This window comes from Toxoplasma gondii, chromosome VIII (assembly GCF_000006565.2).
Source record: "Toxoplasma gondii ME49 chromosome VIII, whole genome shotgun sequence".
NCBI classification, from domain to species: Eukaryota; Apicomplexa; class Conoidasida; order Eucoccidiorida; family Sarcocystidae; genus Toxoplasma; species Toxoplasma gondii.
In genome coordinates, this window is record NC_031476.1 from 5,386,317 (window position 1) to 5,412,387 (window position 26,071).

A 26,071-nucleotide genomic window follows, 5' to 3' on the forward strand; every position below is an offset into this window, starting at 1 on the left:
AAGAGGCAATGGGAACCGCACACGCTGGACCGTTCGCCCGTCCGAAGTCCGCATGTAAAACAACAGAGAAAGAGAAAAAGTCAACTCTTGTCGAGACTGAATTCACCAGAATGCATTTCCAAGAGTGTCGATTCTCGGCTGGCCGTATCGCCTGCCCACACAGCGTGCAAATGCAGCATCCACCAAACCCAGCGGCTCGTTTTCAGTCCGAAAGTAGCACACAGCCTTCGCTGCTTTTCTCGACTTCACTCCTTCTCTCTCGATAACGCAAGTCTGCGAGAAAATATAATATACACCTGTGCAATTAGAGAGCATGCTGGCACTTGAGTGGTGTTGGTTGCTTTTTATACTTTTGAGATTTTTGCATTTTTTTCTTGCTAAGTTTCCTGTTCGGCGGAGCTCGCAGCTGCACCGGCGCATCGAGGGAGGCACACGTCGGCGGTATTTTTCTGGATCTAAAGTCTGTTCTCATCTTCGTGCTGTTCGAATGAAAGGGGGGTCTCACACAGTCAAACTAGGATTTTCCACAACTCCATTCGCATAATGCCTCTTTGCGGCTCGAGGTCACTCGTCTCTCTCCGCGCCAGAGTTGCCGCTTCCTGTTTTCCGTGAAGTCTCTTCCTCGGTCTGCTCTCGCGAAAACCAGTCTCTCCCTCGGCGTCTTCGGTGCCGCCGCCGCTTTCTCCTTCTTCCATCCCACAGGCTTTGCCGCCAGCTTAAACAGCCTCTCGTCCATGCAGAAAGGAGAGGCCGACAGAGAGAGAGAGAGACAGTAGGCATGGGCAATGCAGAGAACGAGAAGGGGAGACAACAGGAAGTGAGGAGAGTGAAATAAAGAAGACTGATGGCTGCGGAGAAATGGGAGCGACCAGAGAGACGAATCGCTGCCTGTGAACGCCGCAGACAGTTGCGTGCATGTGTGCAGCCCACAAAGGCGCGGAAACCCACAGAGAAGCGACATTTCATCTCGACAAGTTGCCATGAAGAGAGCTGAAAGCGGCACAGGAGACGAACGACCAAAATCGAACAGAAAGAGGAAGGAGAAAAACCTGGCAACTCAATCGTGCGCGAGTCTGCCATCCCGCCTGGGTGTCTGTTCAAAAGGCGAGACGCGCGAAACTTGCAAAGACACAAATCAATCCCCCCATGCAAGAACGCGCGCAGTCTGGATGAGGAGAAACAGCTCCGCTCTATTCTTGGACTCCCGATGCCCTCTGACTTTGTGTCTCTCAACGACCAGTTGTCGATGGGCGGATATCTTGGAAACAGAGAAAACAAAAACGACGAAGGCGAATGGCAACTAGTAGCGATACTTCGTCGAGTAATCCTTCGGAGAAATTACCAGTCCTCGGCCTGACAGGACCCGGCACACACAAACAGGGATGACAACCACAGAGAGTGCTCAGACGAGAAAGGAGACACTCGCTCCCCGTCTTTCGCGTAGGAAAAACAATAACTTACTCACATGCGCATAAAGATATGCAGATGAAAAGCCAGCACCTAAAGGACCCGATGCATAAGGTACAGACACAGCGGTGGACAGATGCAGCGACGCGCGTTCCCAAACAGAATTCTGACGCTGCGCAAATACGTAAGAGGACGCGTGAAAACGCCATGCGCACAAACAAGTCCATGCATACAGCTACACACATACACATACACATACATATATATATATATATATTTTATTTAATTACTTCTATTCACGAAGATAAAGGCAAACGCCTAAGTATACTAGTAGTGAAGCGAACGCCCTTGTTTCCGCGTTTGTGCATTTCCGTTTTTTTCGCTCTTTTGCTGCTGGGTCGGATGTTGATTGTCGCCGCTTTGCCTCGTTCACTTTGTCCTTCTTTTTCGAGGATCTCGCTTCCAAGAGCGTTCTGCGCTCCTTCCCTCTCCAAGATGTCTCGCGCCTTGTCGACTTCTTCTCGTCCGTTTTTCCACCGTTCGCTCTCCTTCAGAATCCTTCGTGCCCCCTTCTGCCAAGTTGTTTCTCGCGATCCTCGTCGGCGGCGAGGACGCAGTTCCCCCGCTGCGTTTCGCGTCGGTCCACACTCACCTTTTCGGGCGCCTCTGTAGATACACTCGATGATGTCGATCAGCTCCTGCTTGTTGTTCAGCGCCCAGTTGATTTTGTTGTTGTTACCTGTCCCGAGGTCAATCATCATGTGTTTGTTTCTGCAACAGGAGAGGCAGACAGCAGAGCGAACGAGTAAACGAAAGGACGCGCGACGACTGAGCCCGCCACCGAGAAGAAAGAGAGACTTGGCTAAGGCGGAGACGGGGAGAGTCCGAGATGGAGGAGAACGACTGAACGGAGCAAACGAAGAGACAAAAGGAGCGAAACGGAGGCTAACTCATGAAAAGGATGGATGGTGGTCGCCGGAAAGAGGCAAGAAAAGGATGACCTGTGGTGCGTCGAAGTTCCTTGTCGACTGCACTCTATTGCAAACTGAATGTGAATTCCTGGATGTTTCAAGCTTCACTTTCTTGTCAAGTTCGCGTCGGCTTCTCCCGAGTCACTTAAGCCTGTTCACCCCGACGAAGTCGCCGTGTCTGCATTGAAGTTGCCTTGCTCGCAATCGACAGCTGCGGCTTTTCGAGACACCCCTTCCACTCTCGCTTCCAGTCTGCAACGCATGCAGAAGACGTTTGCTTGAATCAATGCATGCACATCCCGACATGCATTCTCACCTGTAGAAGAACATGACGGTGACGGGGTCGTAGAGCTCATACATCGTCGTAAAATCGGGGACCTCTGTGGTGTCTACCTGCAGAACCACAGACGCACCGAGTCCGGAGACGCACCACCAGAGTGCAGATGTTCGAGCACTGCGAAGACGGCAGCACACAGAAAGCAGTCGGAGGGGGACATCCGCGAGAACGAACGCGGTCGGCGGGTCTCCATGCGGCCAGTTCGCCTCGGATCGAAGTTCGCGGCAAAGACGCAAGGGAGACAAAAGGGAGAGGGAGAGGGGAGAAATGGAAGACAGAGAAAGAGAGCCAAGTGAAATTAGGGGAGGGAAGGAACGCCCGAATGAGGAGAGTAGAATGGAGGACAGTGTGGGGAAGGCAAAGACATGCGAAGAAGGACGAAACGAGGCTTGTTTGTGACGGTGCGACACCCTGCTCAGAGTTTCCTCTCAAGCAAAAAAAGCTGAGAAGCAGAAGGGCGTCGAAATAAAAAAGAAACTTACAAGATAAATGACACAAAAATTCTTCACGTCTTCAGCAACCTTGTAGAGCTGTTCGTCCATCTTCATACACTCGGGGTCGTAGTCATGCCCGAAGCGGATGCACTGAAAAAAAATACACGTCACGAAAGGAGCACTCGCATATGTTCCGAGAGTAGGGCATCCTCATCTGAAAATGACATTTTCGCGAAAAAGGAATCGTCTCTGCTACGCGATACACTTCGAGATTCAAAGAGCGTTGACAAAGTGGATGCACATGTGTGAAAATCGAAGTCGAGACGCTCTGCAGACCTGGTGAGAAGAGCACCAGCAAAGAAGCGCGGGAGTCAAAAAACCAACTCGATGACATCCAAATTCCACGAGCCCCGGAGAGCGGTCCTTGCGCACACCAGTCACGTGGAAGAAGAGTGCGAATACAGGAAAACAGAAAAGCATGCCCCAACCGAAAAATCCAAAAATTAGATAAAACGTCCCCACAGATCTTGACCCAATCATATATATGTAGACCAGAGAAAACCACATCTCCATACACTCACAGATAATGATACATACATACATACATACATACATATATATATATATATATATATATATACTTCGGAGAAATAAGCATGCGGAGAAGTACGCATGAATAGACAGCCATAACGATTATATATATATATATATATGATGGATATATATATATATATTATAGAGAGAGAGAGAACTTGCTGGATGCATAAAAGGTGGCGAAGGCAGAGTGAGAGGGAGACCGTGCAAGCGTTGAAGTTCGCCAGACAGAAGAATGCACTGGATCACACAACTGAGCAAATGTGGAATGGAGCATCTCCTCCAGCGAATGTGGAGCAGCGTGGCGGGAGTGAACATCGATTCTAAAGTATGCATTCATACGCATATATCTATATATATATATATATGTACATATATATGTATATATATATGTATATATATATATATGTATATATATATGTATATATATATATATATATGTATATATATGTATATATATTGGCATGGAACACGAGATGCAGGAAGGTGGTCAAGATGTGAGGTCAACTTCTAGAAAGAGTCTGAAAAGCTGTAGCAGCATGTGAAGCAAAGGCAGAAAGTGCCATCATTTGGAGAGCGTGTGATGCCGAGAGCGAGGAGAGGACGCGCTGAGAAAGACGGGAAGAATGTGAAAATCGGCACTCACCACCAATCGCTCCTCCTCCGTCAAGATGGCCTGGTCCTGCGAGAATTCAGAATACATGCAGAGGAAGGAGACAAAAGACATGGAACCGGACCGAGAGCTGTTTCAGCGCCGTCGCCGTTCACGGCCCAGGACGCCTCCTCCACTGCATACACTTTCACACAGTCGATTGGTGGAACGACGGACGTCAAGCAATGCATGCAGACACAAGGAAGAAATGCGGGCTGGCACATGCATGTGGAGACCCAGACCCCGAGACTTGTGTACATGTGCAGCTGTTTTAGGATCCGTGCCTTGGCTGTCTCGTTTCGCTCGTGAGTTGGTGATCGCCAGACTTCTCCGGTAAAATGTTCGCTTTGTTTCGAGACGGAGAATCCTCAACAGAGAAGCAGAGAGCACGCAGCGGCAACGCAGGCTACGAAGCGTGGAGACTGGCGGCTTCTCGAGTCTTCGTGGAGTGTTGCATCTGCGCTGGAAGAGAAGAAAGGACATTGCATTTCCCCGCGTCTGGTTATCTGCAAGCCTCACCACCTGCCAGCCAGAGTGAAGATGCTGGAGCATGTACGACATTTTGCCTTAGGGGTCTCAGAGGTCGCTGTCTCTAGAAGGCGAGTCGCCGTCAAGCGTGTCTCGGAGGAAGCCAGCTCGTCTCCTTCGAGCGTTCCCGTCGACGGACAACTGTACGATTTGTGGGTCCTGGAACGCAGAGAACCTTCGTTTCTCGCGTAGGTGACGGCTGGAAACATGGAGAAGCCAGAGTGGCAAGCGCCTGCACAGATGTTTAACACAGAGTGCGAAGGAAGAAAAAGAATGCGTGCAAACGCCAGACTGCAGGGAAACGAAAGAGGGCGCAGGGACGGAGGTCGAGCACCTTTGTTTTCCAGAATCGGGTGGATTCTCCACTTCTCAGGAGCGTGATGAAGGCCAAGAGAGACGGCGAACGAAGAGTTGTAAGGAAACACGACAGAAGGTGGAAGGGAAAGCAACCATGGCGTGCAGACACAGAGGTGTCGTTCCTCCGTGCTGAAATGAGGAAATTCTGTTCTGCGAGGAAACACCAACGGACACGGACAGTGGCAGAGGGAAACCACGGAGAAGGGCGACCCCGCAGGCGAAGAAAAAACGGAGAATGGCGAAACGCGTGGACCTAGAGGGCAGAGAATTGGCAGAATATTTTGAGTTCTTTCCCCTCGAAGAAGACACGATAGAAAAGGTTTCTCTGCAAGTCCTCTCTGTCCCGTGGGCGCCTACACAAACAGGGACGTGGTGAATACCAAAAGTCTTCGGCTGGGAAAGTGCCGTCTCCTCACAGAGAAGATGCTAAGTCACGGCAAAGGTATTTTGAAGAGCGGGACGCCACAAAACGACCGAGAAGAGGCACTCCATCAAAACGGTCCTTCGCATGCAACTTCCCGGGAAGTTTTGCTGCATGCCGCAAAACCCGTCGCGTTTCGTGCTGTTGGGTCGGTTCGGAGAGGATTCACGAAAGCGTAAAACGCCTTTTCGTCGATATCAATCAGAAGAAAAACGCTCAGCCTTCTCGAATATCAGAGGCAACAGCATCTGAGAGAAAATAGCGAGAGTACGGGCTCGTTTTAGAGCAACGGTGTCGCGCCGGCTCTGCAGACAGCTGTCCCCTCTAGGCCGGTCTGCCGACAAAGTCGTCGTTTGGGGGTTCGCTGGTCGACGATTCTCCTTTTTTCTCGGGCACACAGACGCACACATTCGCCGTAAAGATGTTGTGAGAGAAAGGGGTGACGGAATTCCATGACTTCTCCACCGGTCAGACTTCGAAAATTCACCTGTGTTCGCTGCTCTCGAGTTGTGCAATTTTGAGGTGTACAGACACCTTAGCGTCAGACGCGAGGCGTGTGCCAGGCAGCGCGTTTCCTTAGAAACCGTCTTTCTCGCTAAATCTTGTCTGTCTGCCTTTGCGACGACATATTCGCAGCTTTTGGCGCACAAACATGCAGAAGTATTCTTGATCTTCGTCGTCCTTTCTTTGTCGCCTTCTCGTGAACGTTGGCTCATCGCGCTGCTGTCGACCCGCTTTGCTCATTCCCGTAGCAGCGAACGAATGCCGCGTTCAGCTTTTCGCGCCCAACAACGCGCGAAGTCAGCCGGCGAAACGGCTTCAAACTGGGTCAATTCCCTCTTACCAATTGCTGCTTCCCTTTCATTTCCTGCTTTTTTTTCGCCGGCTGGACGTGAATTTTGTGTGCCTGGGCCGCCTTTTTTTGACTCCGCCTCCTCAGACCGGTACTCGGAGACCACTATGTTGGCACTTCGGCGCGGCGCAGCCACTCTGCTGGCTCCTCGTTCGCGTTTTTTTTCTTCCGTCAATTCCTTCTCCTCTTTCTCTGCGTCCTCTCTCTTCTCATGGAGACAGAGGTTTTCTTTGGGGGCTACTGGCATCCTGCAGCGACAAACGGCGACCGCCGACATCCGGAACCGCTTCTGCGGAGATTTCCAAGTTCGAACGATCGTCAACGTAAGTCTTGAACGAGTTGATTCAGGTGCATGCATGCATAGGAAAAGCAATGCGTTGGACCGATGAACTTTTGAGAAGCAAGTCTAAATATGTGTCTCTTCAGAGCCTTCCGCGTTGTTGCGAGTCTTCGTCGAGCGCTCGAGTTGTAACACACCCCTCAAACACCAGAAGCATCATTCACTGTGATACACACACGAGGAAGGAGACATTTATACGAATACAAGGTATGCATATGTATACGCATTTTCCGGTGGTGCGCACATATGTAGTATCTCTGCATTATTTTGGAAGCACATAGTTGGACACTCTGGCGACGAAGAGGATGCAGATTCTTTGTTCTGGTCTCGGTCTGTTTTCAGCGCGTGAAGAAGGCGGAAGATTTCCAGAAAGTGACCGACTCTGAAGAAGACTGTTCAGTGAAGGTGGTCCAGTTCTCTGCCTCCTGGTGTGGGCCTTGCCGCCAAGTGACTCCAACCGTAAGACTCCCAGACACATGTCCATAACTCAACTCTCACGTGTATAGATGTTTCCACGCGTTTCTAATTCTGCAGTTCATAGATATTTTCATGTGTGCGTGCGTGTTTGGGTGTGTGGAGATAACGAATGGGACTGGAACGTCTATGGAAAACCCTATGGAAAACTGCACTTCCACCGCTCCTCATTGGAGTTACAGGATCACAGATGAATGCAAGTATACACGAACAAAGCTACATCTTGGCCGTCTTGTGAATGCTGACATCTGCGTGGATGTATTTCGCCGGTTCTGCGATCTGCACCTTTCGTCGATGTTTGTCGGCACCAGTCGCCGGTTGCAAAGCTCTGTACATGAACTCGGCGCGTGAGAAGAGGTAAGGCCGAGTCTAGACACGCAAGTGGTCATGCCTGTACGTCTATTCAAGCATGTGTAAAGTCCTGCTTGGCACTCGATTTCCCGATCTCTCACGGGTACCACACTACGTGCATGCATTCGTACAGACAGACAGGCGTACATTCGTTCATACAAACCTCCACAGAAGAACGAATCTCTCTAGATGTTCGAATGCCGTGTGTGCTTTCTAATGAATCGCTGGATGCGTTGCGGAGGGTCTTTGCAGATCGAGGGATGGAGTGAGAAGATGCCGGCCAGCGAGGTCCAGTTCTTCCATGTGGATATCGACGAGTGCCCAGGTGAGGAACGTTACCATGGTGGACGGCTTCCGAGGTAGCATCAGCAATCAGAGAAATGTAGACTCGTACGCGGTTTGAACGGGGCATTTCCAAATCCATTCCCGGTGATCTAGAGAGCTAAACGTAGTGCTTCTGACAGACAGGAATCCACGAAGAACACTTGGAGGAGAGGAACAGGTCAGGCCAGAGGGGTGACGGACCCCTACGGAGGAACGGGGAGACAGGCACATGGACGAGTGTGGCGCGATGCCGCCGTGTTCGCAAGGCTTTTGAGAGTTGCAATAGAGCCAGAAGACACCGAGGCCGAAGCAGAAAAAGATTCCGCAGACACCAGGAGCCGCGAGATGCAGCGATGTACGTCTGCAGAAGTCAGTCTGGAGAGAAAGAAGAGTAGAGGAAGAAACTTGGAAGTATTTCGCTGCGTCAATCGTTGACGCATCCAGTGACAGGTGCGGGAACAAAATTGGAGAAGGGAAGGAACACGAGAGAGGGATTGCGTGAGAAGAACTGCAATTCAAGGACCAAAGCGGGTGTACACTTTTCTTTGGCGCGTGTACTGTTTCTCTTCTTTTCTTGTCGCACTCCCCTCCGTCATCTCGTGCTCGGATTATTTCTCTGCCTCTGGAGACTTATGTCGTCTCTTCGTCCCACTGTTCCTCTCTTCCTCTCTTCTGTCTACGTTCGATACTCCTGTGTGTAGAGATGTTGTGTTCCGGCGCTGCCTTCTCACCGGCTTTGTTTTTTTTCGGCCTTGCGGTTTGCATGCGGTGCAGAACTCGCGGAAGAGTACGACATTTCCAGCGTCCCGACTTTTCTCTTTTTTAAAAACGGAAAAAAAGTCAACACAGTCGTGGGTAAGTTCTGTCGTAGTCGACTCTCCTCCCCTGTGTGAGGAGCGGCGCCGACGGCTATGCTGGTGTGGACGGGAGAAACAGCCGTGTGACAAGGAAAAAAGAAGGCAACAGGGTTCTCTCGACTCAAGAGAACTTTCCGCGACGGTTCGCGTTAGAAGCTGCTTCAAAAAAAACACTGGGGGCTCCTTACCATTCACTGAGGCGTTGGTTAGGTACAAGAGCTCCTTACCATTCACTGAGGCGTTGGGTGGCGACAAGCCGAACAAGGTTGAGTGATGCCTATTTGTACGTAGAAAGGGGATGCCCCGTTTGAGATTTGGATGCTGATAAAGGAGGCGCTTCGTTGATGAGCAGACTGGAGGGATCGAAGAAAGCGAGTGGCATGCGTTTGGCAACACGGGTGTGTCAGGATGAAACAGGAGTGCAAGTCAATTAAAGAGTGACGGGGCTTTCACTCGGCGCTGGTGCTGTTCACTTCAAGGGGAATTCTTGCTTGGTCAGCATTCCTCTATTTCTACGGCGCATGCTAAGGGGGTGTGAAGTCTGCGTTTTCATGTGGGCTTTCTGTTCTAAAACCGCCGTTATTTCACGGAGAATGTGGTATTTCCTTGAACACCCTGATCGGCAGGCGTTCGCAGTTCCGTTGACTGGACTTGCCTGCACTCGGCGGATTCTTCCCTGTGTCTGCAGGCGGCAACACGGCAAAGATCGAAGAAGCGATCAAAACGAGCGCCAACTGATCGCTTATCTCTATTGTTTTGGAAAATCGACGGTTTTTTTCCGAACACAGGACAGTCACACAGAGAACGGACATGAGCCACAGCAGCTGTGTGCAGGTAGTTGTGACGTCTGGAATCACGATGCTTTGCAGTTCCGTGCTCCAAACTAACATCGGTGAAGTATTCGATGGATTGTCTCAAAGGGACTCGACTTCACCTGGCAGAACCAGTGACTCGTGGATTTCTTAGACACACAAACGATCCACCTGAGAGTTAGACTCACGCTGGGAACAATGTTGGCAGCAAAACGGAGGGTGCTCAGCGTTCGTGTACAAGGGCGGGCGGTTCGCGTTCAAACGCATGTCAGTGTCGAGTTTTGTGTCGGGAGACGTCTGCACAAATGCCCCTGACAACGACGCAGCGCGGGATCGTTCGTTTGTGGTGGCCTTTTCAGCCTGACAACTTTTACTTGTGAGGCTTTGTGTCTCACGCTCGAAGCGAAACGGGGGTATCTGACAGCAGCTCGCAGCCAGCGGCAGCACGGCGGTGTTCCGCACTCCGACACAACAGACGCTGAAGAAAGTTACCAGAGTTGTCAAACTAAGCTGAAGAAGAGATCGCACAGCCTTTCTGATGACTCAGAAACGACGACACACACAGGACTGGTATAGACAGCTAGAAGGCCCAGAATTCAATAGCCTACCGGCTTCATGAGCGGAAGCTCCACCAATTGGTGCCACCCCGGTATCTATATTGCTGCAGGGCTGCTAGAAAGACCATTCAGATATGAGCAGACGGTAGACAAAACTCCTGCAATACCACCCCTAAAAGGCGAGAGAAGACGGATTCCCCAGAGACGTTATAGTGCTCAGAAACGCGGAGAGGTCGCCGTTTGCGACTGACGACACAGAGACGTCCGACACTATTTTAGATGGGTTTTGATCAGAGTATGCTCTTGTGGTTGTCGACAGGATTTTGGGGTGTTTCGTGTGTCTTCGCTTCGTATTTTAGAGAGCGTGGTGGACTCCGTTGATATTCATCAAAAACAAGAAAGGAGCTTCCTGAAAAGGTACCACCACCAAGTCTTTCACCTTTTTCAATGAAAGGAGATGGACCCGATTAATCCTCGTGTAGCGGACGCCCTCTGTGCGCTTCTCTGTAGCCATGTGTTCACTCTGTGGTCTAACAAATCATGACGCGGAGCCGGCTGTAAATGCTTCTGAGCAAGTCTGTCTTATTGGACCAGCGTCAGCCAAAAATGCGAATCTTAGGCTTTCCATGAAATCGACGTCGCGAAAGAGTACAGGCGGCACTCACTGGTTTGCCTTCTGCACATGAAGCGCATTGCGTGGGGCATCTCCACTTGGGTCGAATTGACCTGTCAAAAGAAGAAACGAATGACAGTCCACCAGCTTTGAGGGAAGACCGTGTTCCTCTCTGTGTTCTGAAAGAGAAACACAGATTGCCGCTTACAATCGAGGTTCATTCATCCCTGGTTGTTTGCCTATGCATGTCGATGTGTAAAAAACGCTGCGCTTCTGCTAGGAGTGGTGGAGACAGAAAGCGGAATGTTGCGCTTGGTATACTTCCGATTTCGTTTCCGACAGAAAGTCCTTTAGGTCTTGGCCATTCCTTGGCTTGTTTCGCCGTCACGTGCGTCTCTCGCGTTTCAGAGGAACGGACGGAATATAAGCAGCAGTATCCCGGCGTTTTCTTCGGAGAAACACAAGTCAACTAGCACCGAATCGGATGGGAGCAAATAACTTTCAACAGAAAAGCCGTTCTTTTCGCTTCTGAAGAAGAGAAAGTCAATGCACGAAGTGGGATTTGAACCCACGCGGACTACTGTCCACCAGAACTTGAGTCTGGCGCCTTAGACCACTCGGCCATCCGTGCGATGACTTACCTCGTTTCACCTTGACAAAAAACTCCCGCGAATTCTTTTCTGGAGCACCTGCCTTATCGATGCGCTGTCTTCTAGAGCACCCAAGAGTCTTTGATTTTCCCTCTCTAGACAAAAAATTTGAAACGGACACAATAGAAAGGCCCCTCTCTGTCAAGCGGTTTTGCGAGTCAAGAGGCAGCTGTCTGTCGACGCCGCGACGACGCACAGCACATGCAGCACTCGCCAGAATCCGCTTTCTGCTTTTTCTGCGAACGCTTCACGCTGGAGTTTACCTCGTCAGTGCTCAATCCGCAGAAGAAGCTTCTGCTTTCCGGGTGTCTCAAGATTGGTCGTCCTTCTTGGAGGGAAAAACCGCTTCTTCGGGAGTTCCCGCTGGTCGGCCTTGCCTGCTTTTCCCGACTACACCCGCCACGAAGGGAAAGGCGAAAAGCTGGACGGACTGTTACCAAGTACGGGGATCGGCATTGAAACAGAAGCAACTTCTTTGAGTCACTTCTTCTAGCAGTCCGTTGCGCGTGACGAAACGGCTCCAAACGGCACATTTTCTCCCAGATCGTCAACGCACACAGAAGCCGCAGAAGGTCACACACAGGCGGGCCGAGCTCAGCGCTTCGATTGTTCATTTTACAGCCGAACTGCTGGAGAAGGCGGATCGAGGAGCTTCTACTTCTTCGTTCGTTTGATTCGACCGGCGTTTCCACTCGTCCGCGACAATCTGGAGAGTGGGGAGGTCCCTTTGCACACGCAGACGAAGGTGTCTTTGGAACAGGAATTGCTCTCCCTATCCCGTGAACCGTAGTAAAGTGAAATGTTTACAGAAATGACAGGTAAAAGAACGTATGCGCAAAGGAGCGTCGGGTGGAGAGAAAGAGAGAGGAGCGGACCAGGTGGGGGGATGCACAAAAAGAAGAGGAGTTTTCGACGCCCTCTCCCGCGGAAGGTCTTTCCGGTTTTCCGCTGAAGAAGCCACAAATCTCCAGGTCTGCTTCGTCCAGCCAGTGTCGACAGTCTTCACGAGCTTGGAAACATCTTTCAGGTGTCTTATGTCTATCGCTTCAACTCTGTAGTTCCTGTCACCACGGAGAAAAGCGCCCTATTCTCTCTGTCCACTGTTTCCGCTGTCTCCTCCGTTGATTCATGTCCTTCGTACTGGTTGCTCCTTCTCCTCGTTTCTGCAATTTGAGATCCCTTGCTTCGACTTGGTCGTCGCCTCTCTGTCATTCGTTTGCTCCTCTTTTCAATGAGGGAACCACCAGAGTCTGCCCTGCAGCCTGTCTCCTCCTGGGGAGTTGTCTTTTCTCCCGGATTGAACGACCCGGGTGGGGCCAGGAGAGAAAACGAACGCATCGCATGCCGGCTGACAGAGACAGTTGAGCGAACTTCACAGCTTCGGGTGTTGTCTCTGCATTCGGAGTGCGTGCGTCGATTAGCCGCGATCGAGAAACGAAAAAAGAAGACTTTTTCTCGCTGCCTTTTCTTCGTTTTCTTTTTCGGTGTCCTCTACCTCTTCTCTCCTCGAAGTTCCACGCGGCAACGCCGACAGGCCAAGTGCAATCATGCCGCGGACTTCTCTGCTCGCTTTTTCTCTCCCGGTTTCTCTTCTCGTTTTGCTCTCTCGCTTCCTCCCCTTGTCAAGCCATCATACTGTTCGTCCTCTTCGCCTCTGCCTGTTTCTTCGTTCCAGTCTCCGTCTCCGCCGACCGACTTCGCTCTTCAGTGCGTGACCTGCAACGCTCACGAAGACGAAGACGAGGAATGGGTCGCTCGACTCTTGCGAGTGCGTGAGCCTGCCGTTCAGGAACAAACAGAGGCGCTCTTTGAAGAAGGGGGAACCTTCTGTCTGTCTCGCTGCTCCCCCCTGCTGCCTCGCTTCCTCGACCGTACTGGCGACCTCTCTTTTGCGTCTTCTCTGCTCTCTGGCTGCGCCTGGCCTCCGCGCGATCTTCCCCTGAACTCTTTGTTCTTCTCGACAGAGACCAGACGGGGATCTTTTGCCGAACCGCCGTCATTCGCCAGGCACCTTTCGAGCCTTCTGAGCCTTCCAACTGTCTTGTCCGCGTCCGCGCTCACTCTCCCATCTGCGTCCTCTTTGTCCTCTTTGTCCCCGTCTGTCTCTTCTCGGAGAAAGATTTGCTGGCCTCCTCAAAGTCCGCCTCTGTCCAGAGAATCCACTCCGATCTTTAGGGTGCCTCATGCGCTCCACGCGCATTCGACCTCCACCTGTGAAGGTGCGTCGTGCTCCCCCAGGTTTTTTTTCCTCCGTCCTTCTGTTCGGACTCCATCGCGATCATCTTTTTCTCTGGCTTTCTCACCCTCTGAGTTGTCTTCGTTTTCCTCTTGGCAGGGGGGTCCACATCGCACATGGTTGGCGTCTCCTTCCTCTTCTTCTTGGCCTTCTTCTCCTTCTTTCCAGTCTGCTTCTTCTCTCTTGTATGGAGTGCCTTCTTTTCATCAGAGGAGGCGGAGCTTTGACTGCGGCGCAGCAGGCAGCCGTGTGCTGTGTTCGCTCTTTTGTCTGGGGTCTCTGCGGAGCCGAAACAGGTCAAATCTCTTTTGCTCTGTTCTCTTCCCCTCTCGCTTCCAGAAGCCATCGCACTCACTTCTTGTCCCCCTGAACTCCGTCAAGACGCGAGAGCCTGCTTTGCATCGCGGCAGTCATCGCGGCAGTCAGTCGCGCTTCTCTCTGAGTTCTGTTTTCACTTTCCTCTCTCCTCTCTCCTCTTCGTCACTCCGCTGCCCTCGCGCGCTGGTCTCTGCGGCCTACGCTGCCTCGACGAGTTTTTCGCGGTCCTCTGAAGACGCATGCACGGATCAGGTTAAAAGGAGGAGCGCTGAGGAGAGGTCGTCTCTCCCCAGCCAGAGGGTGTCGTTCTTTGCTTCTTCGTCTCGCTCGTCGTTGCTCAGGCAATCTGCCCTGCATGCGCTGGGTGCGACCTCTGCAACGGAAAAAGCGCGCGACCTTCCCAGAGGAGACAAACGGAACGGAACGTTCCCCAGCAGAGAAAAGAAACTCGTCGGTCAAAACCTCACTCGTAGAGGCGAGACGACAAGTCGAGGCGCAAGCTACGATGAGAAACGAGAGATAACGCAGAGAGAAGAGGCAGACGAGAGAAACGACAGAGAGGAGCCTGAGGGGGGAGACAGAGAGGAGACAGAGGAGATGGAAAAAGGAGACAGTGAGAAGAAGAAAGGGCCTTTACCTCCTCCCCTGCGGCTGTCGGCGAGAGAAATTGGAAGAAGGTTTCGAAGAGCAGCTCTCCAAGAACAACACAGGCCTAACATCGCTCAAGGTTGCTTCCCCGTCGAAGCAGTCTTCCAACATCAGGATTTGCTTAATGGTCCGCACAACTTAAGACATTGACTTGCACTCAACTGCCTCCTGCTCGAACGCTCTACACGCATCCTTCTCATATCTTGAGTGCTCCCTATTTCTCTATCGATACATAGATATATACATATATATATATATATAGATAGATAGATAGACAGATAGATAGATACGCAAATGTATGCGGTTGTATTCTGAGATGTCGATACATGAGTGTCTGGTGATTCATTACATGTATGCATGTAGTCAGAGGCATCCAGAGCACGCACCACGGTTCCTATACTGATATATATATATATATATATATGTATAAATATTCATGTATGCATATGCATGTATATCGTATACATCTATTTATGAATGTGAATACATGCATTCGTTGTGGCTATCGATAGCGGTAGATGCCCGTCGACGAGGCGGTTTGTGATATGTTTCTGAAAGCTTGTCAGAAGCGATAAGAATAGCTCAAGAGGCTCTCTCAACGCCTCTTCAAGACAGAACTTCTGAAGTATGTTCTGCTTCTGTGTGTTCCGTCCGAGTGTGGGTTGTCGACTCTCTCGCTCCGTCTGCTGGCTTCGCATCGGCTGCCTGGGCTGCGTGCATGTACAAGTTCCTTTCGCGTTTGAATCGAAAGGTCGGTCTTTTCTCAGTCTTCTCGTCAGCCAGAGCGAGGCTTGCCTCACGCGCCCACGAGTCGCTCCGAGGAATCGTGTATCTGTGCGTTTCTGTTCGTCCGTAGGTCTGCCGTTCAGGCGTCTTGGCGGCGCGCCGCCGCCCCGGCCGCGGGGAGCGTCTCCGCCTGTGGCTGGCGGCGCTGGAACGCCTGTGGACTCCGGGCAGAGCGAGGAAGATACTTTGGACTCGGCAGCGAAGCTGCCCAAGGACCTGGGAGGAAAGGCGAAGCGACCTCAGGACGACAGGGGAATGCTCGTCAGCGGCTTGTGTATCGGCACCAGCATGGTCGGCTCGACGGCGATGATCGATGATGGAGATGCGCGAGAACTGCTTCACTGTGCTTATGGAGAATACGGCATCAACTTTTTCGTGAGGAGCCTTGGAGAAAGGGACTCCCATCCACGCGTTGGTCCTTGGCGAGCAGTTGAACCATAAACGGTTCAATTGCTCGCCGTTTAGCTCTGCAGAGAAGTCGTTTTTTTCTCCAGTTTATCTCTTCCGAAACTGCATGCCACAGAACTGTTCCTTCCGCCAGCTGGCCTGCTGGAGCAGGTCTTGAAGCGTTGCGGTTTTCAGGGGACCGGACGTCTTTTGTGCATGCATGTGAAAGCGGCAGAGGTGCTCAGCAAAGACGACGAACTCGAGAGAAATGGACGGATGATGAACAGACTCTCAGTCGCTGCTGCGGTTGCCCTCTGTCCATTCCGGCAATGCGTTTCCGTTCAGCAACTGTGGAGTGTGTGAGGGGGAAGCGTTGTCTCCGTCGCCTGCGTTTCTGCACCAGTGAACGCCGAGAGCAGTCTGTCCACGACCCTCGGTTCGGCTGCGTCTCTCCTTCACTAGACGTCCATGCAGGCATGTGCGAGTTTCCATGCATGTGTGATCGTCGCTAGGTATTCATGCGGAGCGAGGACTCCTCAGGTAGACAGTTAGAGACGCCTGTACGGACGCGTCGCTGTGGCGGAATGTTGTCTCCACGTTCCTGGGCCTGGAGCGCGCGCCGAAGAGGGTTGCGCATTTTTTTTCGACGGTTTTCTCACGATCTGTTTTGTCTCCGTTGTCTCCAGGACGTCGGGGAACTGGACCCCATTCCGTTCGCGCCTGCGACACACGGCCGCGGACATGTGGAGGTCCTGCGGCCGTTTCTGCGAGCTCACCGGGCTCGCGCAGCGAGCCAAACTGCCTGCACGGCTGCAGAGAGGAGCGGATCGCCTGCGTCTTCGCTCGAGGCCGAGATGCGGCAGATCCGGATTTCTGCGCGCATTCTCGGCGGCGGCCTTTCAGGTTTTCGCCAGGAACGCGAAGCGCTGAAGAGAGAGATGCAGGACGCAGACATGCGCGGAGACACCACGGGCGTGAGGTGGGCCTGGGGCGAACATGACCCAGACACGATCGAAGGGGAAAGCGACAGTCGCCAGGCTGAAGAAATCTGGAGCAGAGATCGCGGCTGGTGGACTCGGAAAGACCGCGCAGAGCGACGCATGCAGAGGTAAAACGCGAGGGGGACGGTGGCTGCTAAAGCACAGTTCAACAGCTTTCCATCGACTCAAGGATCTTCGATCGTCTCAGATATCTATTTATGTATATTTAGACATATATATACATACATATGTATATATATACATACATATGTATATATAGACATATATATGTATATATACATATATATATATATATATATGTGTGTGTATGCGTAGAAGTGTGCATAGGCTCGGACGTATAAATATATTTGTATGTCCATGTATGTGCGTATATGAAGATGTCTAGAAATGATGTGAACTGCAATTCTTTGTGCATGCAGATGATCCTTTCCACCAACGCGGCAGTACATGTACTCACACTTCCCTTCAGATCGCTGTGCCTACTCAATATATAAATGAAGACGTATACCCACGAGTGCAGAAGTATGTATATATATATATATATATATATGTATGTATAGAAAGATAGATATATGTATCTCTATGCATATATTTATGTAGATGGTTGTAGAGGTGAGAGCTGTCAGTGTGCACCTGTCTGTGGATGTCTGCTTGGGCGGCCGTGCTGTGTCTTGGCGCTGCTGTTTTGCATGAGAATCCAAGAGTTGCGTTCGTCTGTCTTTGAGAAGTTGTTGTTCGGTCTGGCGCCCCGCGTCGACTCTCGGGACTGTCTCTGTGTACACACATGCGTGCTCACATGAGCTTGCGGTTTGAGACTTGATTTCTCGGCTCTTTCTGCGCTTCCGTTCCCTTCTCTTCTCACACCCGACGGTCTGTCTCTGCGGCTTGTCGCGCGTCAGCGACCATGTGGAGCAGGCTGTCGACGACCTTCTTCTGCGCCTCGGCATCGACTGCGTCGACCTCCTTCAGTTCGACGTCCCCCACCGCTACGTCCCCCGTCACGAGCTCGGCGAAGACACTTACTGCTGGGGGGTAAGTGGGGAAGGCCAAGAGAGAAAAAGAAATGGTCAGGAGGGAGAACAAGTCGTTGAGAGAAACGAGCACGAGCGTAGAAAGAACAGGGACCTGACAACCGCGGAGCAAGGACAGAGAGAGACAGAAGCCGGAAGGAGACCGGAGAGACAGAAGCAGTGGGTCTGCGAAGTGACGGCGACGCTTCCTCTCCTCTGTTTCTGACCTTGGAGGTTTCGTCGTTTTTTGATGTTCGCTTTCTTCTCTCGGTGCCTGCTTCACATCGCAGCTCGAACGCGAAGACGAGATGGCCATCGAAGAGCAGCTGGTGATCCTGCAGCGTCTGGTCGACAAAGGAAAGGTGACTGCCCACTCGTTGACTGTCGCGCTGGCACAAGTCTCGCGTTTCTTGAGAACACAGAACTCAACGGTGAAGACTCCACTGTGGAGGCCGTCCGGGGAGAAAGGGAGAACGCATGAACGAGGCGCTGGCTTGAAACTGGGAGAAGCAGTGTGCAGAAAACGAAAACGTTCTTGTGTAGAGGAAGCCTATGACTCGGCAGGCCTCTCACCGCCACCGCCACAGTCTCTCGCTGTCTCGTCTGGATTTTCTCTCTTTCCCTTTGGAGGATTCCACGTCTCCTCTTTGTCTTCCTGTGCGGACCGTCTCTCCTCCTGCGCGTTCTCCGTAGGTTCGGTACATCGGCTTGAGCAACGAGACTCCTTGGGGTGTCTTCAAATGGTGTACCGCAGCTGACCAAGTGAGCTCGGTGTCTTCGTCGTGAACGAAACTGTGGTGCATGCGCGAGCGTCGGCGCGTCCTTCGCGTTCTTTCCATTTCTGTCCGTGCTTGCGACTTCGCCTGGAGTTTTTTGCACCGTGTAACGCGCCCGTCCACGACCTCGACTTGAGGGGCGGTCTCTTTCGTTGGTCTTTTCGACTGCCTTGCGCCGTAAACTGTCAACCTCCGTTCTGCGTTGTGGTCTCGTGCACATCTCCGTTTACCTGGAGTGTGCGTCTTCGTGAGGCTGCGGCACTGAAAACTCTTGCAGAGATACCCGGCGCTGTCTTCATCGACACTGTCGGACGCATGTGGAGCGCGCGTCTTTCATTTGTCATGCTCTTTCCGCCAGTCGAGGGTAGAAAAAAAATACCTTTTTTTATGTCCTGGAGGTCTCTCGGCGACATGCCCTTCGCCACACCATCCACACGGCTTGTGAGTGCGAATGGAAAGCCGGCGATATCTGGTTCTTCGCAGATGGGTCTGAGTCGCGTCGCCAGTGTTCAAACGCTCTACAACATCATGCATCGAAACGAATTCGAGTCTTCGGGTGAGCAAAGCGTCCTGTCGCCGGCGATCTTTTTCTCCGGCACTCTGCGTCGTTGACAGTGTGTTTGCATCTGTAGGTTTTTTCTGAGGACATGGAGAGGCCGACGCTTCCGCGGGTGGTGAAAGCGCAGTCGAGTCTCTCAGCTCTGGCCAAAAGTGGAGAGGCTGCACGCAGAGGGTGCATTGTCAGTTGGTCTTGTCAAGTCCTTCCTTCCTTCTCTGCTGCGTCACTGTGCAGGCTTCCCGGAGATGTTGTGGAACCTCAATGTGCCTCTGTTGGCCTACGGAGTTCTCGCTGGAGGTGTATTAACGGGCAAATACCTCGATCCGGAACGGTACGTTTGCCCTTTGCTCTCCGCGGTCCTCGTTGGCGTTCCTTCCCTCGAACGGTGCTGTTTCTTGGAATGGTGTCTCTCTTTCTCGCTCTTTGTGTTGCACTGTTCTCTGTCTGTTTCTCGCTGTCTGTTTCTCGCTGTCTGTTTCTCGCTGGCTCTCTCGTTGTCTCTCTGTCTCTGTCGCGTCCTCTTGCTTTGCCCGCTTGATTCCTGCGCCTCTCTTTCTCTCTTCTCTTTGCCTTCCGTTTCCCTTCGTTTCTCTCGCGTTCCTCTCCCTGTGTTCTTTTCCGTTCCTGGCTTTCCTTTGCGCCGCTCCACTTTGCCCGGCTGTGCACAACGTCCCCAGCCGCCGGCCTCTCGCGCGCGCTCTGCAGCTTCAATCCGCGGGGTCCGGACGAGCGACTCGGCCAGGACGAATGGGACAACGCCGTCGCGACCTACCGCACACAGTTGCCGGAAGACTCAGGCTATCTCTCGTATGGCCCAGCGAACGGCAGGTGCAACAAGTGGAAGGAAAGCTACTCCACCCACCGCTCTGTCTGGGCGCAGTGGCTGATGGGGGAACTCGTGAAGGCCGCGCGACAGTTCGGCCTCACGGCCTCTCAGCTTGCCCTCAGCTGGGTCTACTCGCGACCGTTCGTAAGCGACACACAGATACGTCTTGGATGAGAGCTCGTCAACAACTGAACACCGTCCAAGCGAAGTTCAGGTCCGCTGTGAACTCTGTGGGGACCAGGAGCCGCCGCGCGGCGCCGCGACGAGGACGGCAAACGATACATTGCTCCCAGTCAACGAGTGCAGCACAGAAGGCATTCGTGGAAAGGCGAGAGGGAAAGGAGCGCAAGGAAAGCAGAGGAAGGAGAAGACATGGGGAGGAAGGAGAAGACATGGGGAGGAAGGAGAAGACATGGGGAGGAAGGATGGGGGAGAGAATGGCAGCAGTTGCGGATCAAGACAAGGAAGAGACGGAATGCGGTAGTGTGACCTGTAAGACCTGTAAACCGTAACCGGTTCCTCGCCAGCTCTTTTTTTTGTGTTTGCGGCTCTGTCTCTTCAGCTGGGCAGTGCGATCATTGGACCTCGAACGATTGGCCAACTGCGGTAAGCGAAATACAGCTCTTCGTTTCGTTTCTGTCTCGCCGGTGAGTTCATCTCTGTGCGTATCTGAGCTCCTGCCTGTTCTCACTGCGTTCCTCTGTGGCGCATACCTTCGTCCGTTCTCCCCGCTTTTCGTTTGCAAGCCTGCGCCTCAACTGTCGCCCAGGCATTGCGCGGTCGTCTGAGAGCTAAACACAGACCAGCAAGAGACAAACGCAACAAGAAATAAATCCTGTCCACGCAGACGCACACGATGATGAGAAAACGCGGTCGCAACGACCAGAGGCATTAGGACTGCGTGCATGCGCGGGAGGACAGAACAGATGACGCAAAGCGCTGCAGATCCTGTCGCCTGCGAGAGGTTCACTTCTCGAGTGATATCTGTTCTGAATGGATCTGGACGTCGGGCATCCTCTGTGCTTCTCGGCGCGTTGGCTGCATCTGTGTGTTGCCTTGGGTGTATGGCTCCCTCTGCCTGTTTGTGACGCCTTTTCAGAGAGAGCATCCGCGCGCTGAACTATCCTGTTCCACCGGTTCTGGAAGCAGTTCTTCACGACCTGTTCCTTCGTTATCGAGCGCCGACCATGGGCGGCCCTCAAGTCGGAACTCAGCTCGACGACCTCGATCACGGCCAACTGATTTCGCAGTCCGAATTCATGAGATGGGGACGACAGCCTATCTGGAGCGGCGGAACGTACTGGCCGAACTGGGTACGCAGCAACTGCATGCAGCGCTCAGGATCCTAGGCTCAGCGACGTCTCGATTCGATGTTTGGCGGTGCATCAAGGCTGGATCCTGGCAAAGGCCTCAGAGGCCATGTCGACGTAAACTGGGGCGTACAGAGAATCGAACGTTCGCCTTTTGCAAGTTGAGAAAAAGTTCGGCCGAGAGACGCGAAGCCGCGGCCGTGACGGGCGAAAGTTGTCGCTGTGCATGCGTGCTCGAGGCGACAGCTGGAGAGCGAGTTCGAGTTTCTCCTGAACGGAGGCCAGCGCCGGTTTTTCCGTATTTGAGGCGCATGTCGTTGAGCATCTGCTTGGTGTTTGGTCGGGAGGCGTGGAAACCTGCCATGCGCTCAGATGCTTGATGGCTTACAAAACCGCGTTCCTCTCTCGTTCTCTCTGCCCTCGCAGCCGCAGCCGCTCGTCTCCGAGAAGGTCGACTATTTACGCAAACGCGAAGAGCTGGTGAGTCTTTCGATTCGCTCTCTCTCCCCCTTTTCTCCAGTTCGAGTGGACGCCGTTCCGTCACTCTGCAACTGTCGCTTTTTCGCGTTTTCTTTGTTCACGCAAGGCCTTCCTGTTTCAAAGCGTCGCCTGTCTCGAGAGCTCCGCTCCCCTCCTGCGGGGGCGGGGATGGGGGCGTTCAGACGATGCAGTCGTTTCCTAACCGATGTCTTCCTGGCCGAATCGTGCCTCTCGTTCAGCTCGAACTCCGCGCGGCAGCGGCAGACACAGACGACCCCTCAGACGACGGCGCCTTCAATGTGCGAATGTGGAGGGAAATGTTGGACGACCGCAGACCAGGTGAGCGACGAATGCACATCCACTCTTTGGCCGCGAGAACGCAGTTCGTTTGCCGCGCAGAGACTCGTCGAGCATGCGCAGTGCCGCGAGACAGCGAGACCTACGCATGCAAGCAGTTGCGGTGTCGAGTCTGCTGCACCGCAAGTTGCTTAACTCGCCAGGGTGGCTGAGCCTGTCTCATCGCCTCCTCTGCGACGCATGCGGCAGTGCGAAAGGCCTCGCCAGCGTCGGTGTTACCTACAAGCGTAAAGATGCAGACAGGTCCACTTCTCCCTCCCCGTCGGTGTTTTTCTTTCTACTCTTCCGCATATATATATATATATATATATGTATTATATACATATATATATAAATATATTATATACATATTATATATATATATATGTATGCATGTGTCTATATGTGTATGTGTGCGTAGTATACGTTAGAAGCGAGATAGAGATGGATAGATACATAGATGGATCGAGCGATAGGTGTAGATAGGTACGGATACGTTAAGGTAGAGAAGGGCAAGTATATCGATGGTCAGATTGAGAGCGATCCAGAGACAGACACACTGCGATAGGGAGAGAGGTAGGCTGATGGAGAGTGACGCGTAGATCGGCATGAGGAAGGACAGCCGACGGAATTCAGCAGGGATGGAAGGGGATTTTGTGCGTCGTTTGCACTTTCAGGAGAGTATTTTGCGGTGAAGGAGCAGAAACTGTTTGGGTGGGACGAGAAAAAGTTTGCGGACATGGACTGGAAAAACTTGACGAGACACGAACGCGAAAGTCAAGATCACTTCGACTTCCACTTTGTCTGGCGCGGAGACAAGGCAAGGACCGATGCGTGCAGTTCACAACCCCACACAAGCCAAAAGAACTTTTCCTCCAAATGTCTCTACATGTCTCCATTTATCTATTTGTCCTTCGCAACTCACACTATATATGCATGGGTACAGAGAGACAGAGGCACGAGAAAGGAAAGAAACACTCGTATACAAAAAATCAGGCGTTCATCGAAAGGTCCATGTATATGGGGATGCATACGTATACTTATACATATATATATATATATATATACATATTTATATATGTAATTGCATATCTGTAGCGAACGCCTTGTGAATAGTAAATGGTTGACAGAGACGGCGAGAGGGAGAGACAGAGAGATGTGATGTGCATCCGTTGTGTCTGTCTCTGACTGCGGTTACTGGGGAGCTTATTTTCCAGTTTTCAGACTTTTGTGTTGCCATTGAAGGTTTCGTCGCTTTCCCGGCGGATGGCCAGGGTGTCGTTTGTGCTGACGCTCTGTTGGCGCCTCATCATTGTCGCGTTTTCTCTCCTCCGCTTCTTTGTTGAGTTGCCGTTTCTGGGACTGTGTCTCTCCCTTTCGCTCGATCTTTTGCTTTATCTCGCACATGGCACTGTTTCTGGACGCCTGTGTCTCTCGCTTCTCTCGTTTGCGACATGCGTTCTGTTCTTCTCTTTTCCCTCGATCAGATTTACCGAGAAAACACGACGGAGGGGATGCGGAACTTTTACCGCAACAAGAAGGCCATTTGCGACGTTATGCACAAGTACAGACTCTTTAGTTCCGCTCGCGCGTTCGCGCCTGCAGCCGCGCTTTCTCCCCCGTTCCAGCCTTCCACGGTTCCTGTCTGGATGCTTGCAGAATCCGAGGAAGACAGCTTTCGCTGTTGTGGAGTTTGGTCGTTTCTCCTTCTTCTTTACTGATGTGATTCGTACTCGATAGCCTCTCCAGTGAGACGATGTAGAACTGCGGACTTCCGACAAGTCTCCTAGGTTCTCTGGAGCAAAGTAATGAGTCGCTGCATGCGCTGCCTGCCTCCGGTTCCTCCACGAACACACCCGCTTCTGCCCCTGCACATCAGGCTGGTGATCAGTGTAATTGCTCGCGTACTCACAAACAAAGAAATGTGTGAGTTTACACCTACATATCCAATATATATGTCGATATAAGTATATATACCTGTAGAAGCATACACACATATATATATAGGCATATTTGTATGTATATATGTATGTGCCTGTGGAGGCAATTTCTGGTGGACAAGCAACGATTTGTTAGGTGTACGGTCTGAAGTGTCTGTGTGGTTTGCTTTCTTGTCTCTTGTTTTCAGAAACATCATGCAGTTTCAGGATATTTATCAGAACATGGAACGCGTGAGTTGGGCGCTTCCCCTCCTTCCTGTCGATTTAGTCTGAGGCGGAATTTTTTTCTCTGGTTCTTCCCCATTTTTTTCCTCCTGCTCAAGTTTGTGCATGCACACTTGCCTACCCCTGCACATCAATGCGCTGCATCGATATACATTTCTGTGTTCTTTCCTTCGCTAGTCGATTCTCGAGAAGAGATATTGACATCCAGAACAACCGCGAAGGAACGAGACGCACTTTTCTGCATATGCATATATATATATATATATATATATATATATATATGTACATATATATACATATATATACATACACATATATAGACATACATACACATATATATACATATATATACATATATATACATATATATACATATATATGGATAGATATGCATATACCTACAGTCAGATAGAAAGATGCAGGCAAGGCCTAGGTAGGGAGAGACGTGTGAAGTCGCCATAAAAGCCATCGTGCCTGTTCTTATCTGCAGATTCATTTTTCGTATCAGCGTCGCAGGAAAGGCTCTCGATCCTGTCTGGCACAGGTTGATTGCAGTGTGGACGTATCAGTGGCTGGCACAGTGTTCATGCGATTTTTCGGTCGACGAAGGGTGTAATTGAGTAACTCAGACGCTGAGCATCTGTCGCCAACGCCTGAGACCTTTTTGAAAAGGGGACAACACACAGGCAAAGTTGATCTCGGGAGAGCTCAGGTAGACGTCGGAAGCGAAACACCGAGAAAGTTCCGTCGTTCAAGTCAGTGCATGCATCTGTCTAGATGGGCATGCATGCATTGACGTTTGTCTGTATCTAGTTGTAGCTTTAAGCATAGATGCAGAGATATCGTAGACTCGCGTAGATACATACAGATAAGCATTGAGAGCTACAAGTAGCTCGAGAGGGATAGACAGATCGATGAATTCATTGATTGATAAATAGTAGATAGTTAGCTATAGGTAGAGAGGTAGACATAGGTAGATAGATAAACATAGATAGATCGATATCGATAGATAAATAGGTTTTATGAAAGGCCTGTCCTTGTCTGAGTGAGTGTCGCATTCGCGAGCGACTTGACGAGGCGACCTTGCAGATGATTTTGTGTGATTTCCTCAGACCCCCGGACTCTGGTGCAGCATGTGGAATGAATGGGACTACGACCTGATCGACAAGCGGCTACGAGAGCGCCATGGCATCGACATCCTCGACAAAAAGGCGAGACTAAATCTAAAACTGCGACGCCCGAAACAAAGGAAGAAACACATATAAATATGTGCATATATATATATATATATTTATATATAGGTATATTCTTCCGGATGTTCGACATATCTATTGACTTTCAAAGTCCACCCATACACCGTATACATGTATATATATATATATATGTGTATATATGTATATATATATATATATATATATGTAAGTCGATATCTACCTCAGGAGATACGTAGAGGACCAGCAGGTGTGGACGCATGCGTTGTGGAGAGTTGATGGTTTTTGCGTTGTTTTTCAGGTGTGGAAGGTCGTGGCGGATGTTCCCGACAAGCAGAGAAGAAGGCGACTGGAATTCACAGAACCGTTTTGGTACTGGGAAGACGAAGGACAACCAGACATGCCTTGGGAGCATGCAACCGGGGAGGATGTGACCGACGGAGGCACGCAGCCGTAGGCTCTGCACTCTTCCTTCCACGCAACTTGGCTT

The 26,071-nt window shown here is 51.5% G+C and overlaps 4 protein-coding genes and 1 non-coding gene across 5 annotated transcripts; 2 read left to right on the top strand and 3 right to left on the bottom strand.

The window, feature by feature from the left end:
- Positions 1 to 945: 945 nt before the first annotated feature.
- On the bottom strand, positions 946 to 4,956 carry DIM1 (splicing factor DIM1, putative; the record flags this gene model as incomplete). The annotated part of the gene is made up of 6 exons (XM_002365650.1): positions 946 to 1,353; positions 2,060 to 2,178; positions 2,695 to 2,771; positions 3,198 to 3,299; positions 4,390 to 4,425; positions 4,915 to 4,956. 6 exons carry the CDS (start codon positions 4,954 to 4,956, stop codon positions 1,301 to 1,303), a joined length of 429 nt encoding a protein of 142 aa, XP_002365691.1. The 3' UTR covers positions 946 to 1,300.
- A 154-nt stretch (positions 4,957 to 5,110) lies between these two features.
- TGME49_270130 (hypothetical protein) lies at positions 5,111 to 6,417 on the bottom strand (the record flags this gene model as incomplete). The annotated part of the gene is made up of 1 exon (XM_002365649.1): positions 5,111 to 6,417. The coding sequence occupies one exon, from the start codon at positions 6,415 to 6,417 to the stop codon at positions 5,899 to 5,901; it is 519 nt and encodes a 172-aa protein (XP_002365690.1). The 3' UTR covers positions 5,111 to 5,898.
- Positions 6,418 to 6,463: 46 nt separating this feature from the next.
- On the top strand, positions 6,464 to 10,244 carry TLP1 (thioredoxin-like protein TLP1; the record flags this gene model as incomplete). The annotated part of the gene is made up of 5 exons (XM_002365648.2): positions 6,464 to 6,877; positions 7,237 to 7,353; positions 7,972 to 8,044; positions 8,818 to 8,898; positions 9,589 to 10,244. 5 exons carry the CDS (start codon positions 6,464 to 6,466, stop codon positions 9,636 to 9,638), a joined length of 735 nt encoding a protein of 244 aa, XP_002365689.2. The 3' UTR covers positions 9,639 to 10,244.
- A 1,185-nt stretch (positions 10,245 to 11,429) lies between these two features.
- On the bottom strand, positions 11,430 to 11,513 carry TGME49_270110. The gene has a single exon. It is a non-coding gene; the product is annotated as a tRNA-Leu (tRNA).
- Positions 11,514 to 12,763: 1,250 nt separating this feature from the next.
- TGME49_270100 (oxidoreductase, aldo/keto reductase family protein) lies at positions 12,764 to 26,038 on the top strand (the record flags this gene model as incomplete). The annotated part of the gene is made up of 18 exons (XM_018781568.1): positions 12,764 to 14,861; positions 15,591 to 15,895; positions 16,594 to 17,015; positions 17,808 to 17,940; positions 18,209 to 18,280; positions 18,612 to 18,680; positions 19,178 to 19,250; positions 19,488 to 19,584; positions 19,959 to 20,223; positions 20,642 to 20,685; positions 21,179 to 21,392; positions 21,816 to 21,869; positions 22,109 to 22,208; positions 22,883 to 23,025; positions 23,693 to 23,769; positions 24,334 to 24,376; positions 25,483 to 25,581; positions 25,883 to 26,038. The coding sequence occupies 18 exons, from the start codon at positions 12,764 to 12,766 to the stop codon at positions 26,036 to 26,038; spliced, it is 4,464 nt and encodes a 1,487-aa protein (XP_018636604.1).
- Positions 26,039 to 26,071: the final 33 nt, after the last annotated feature.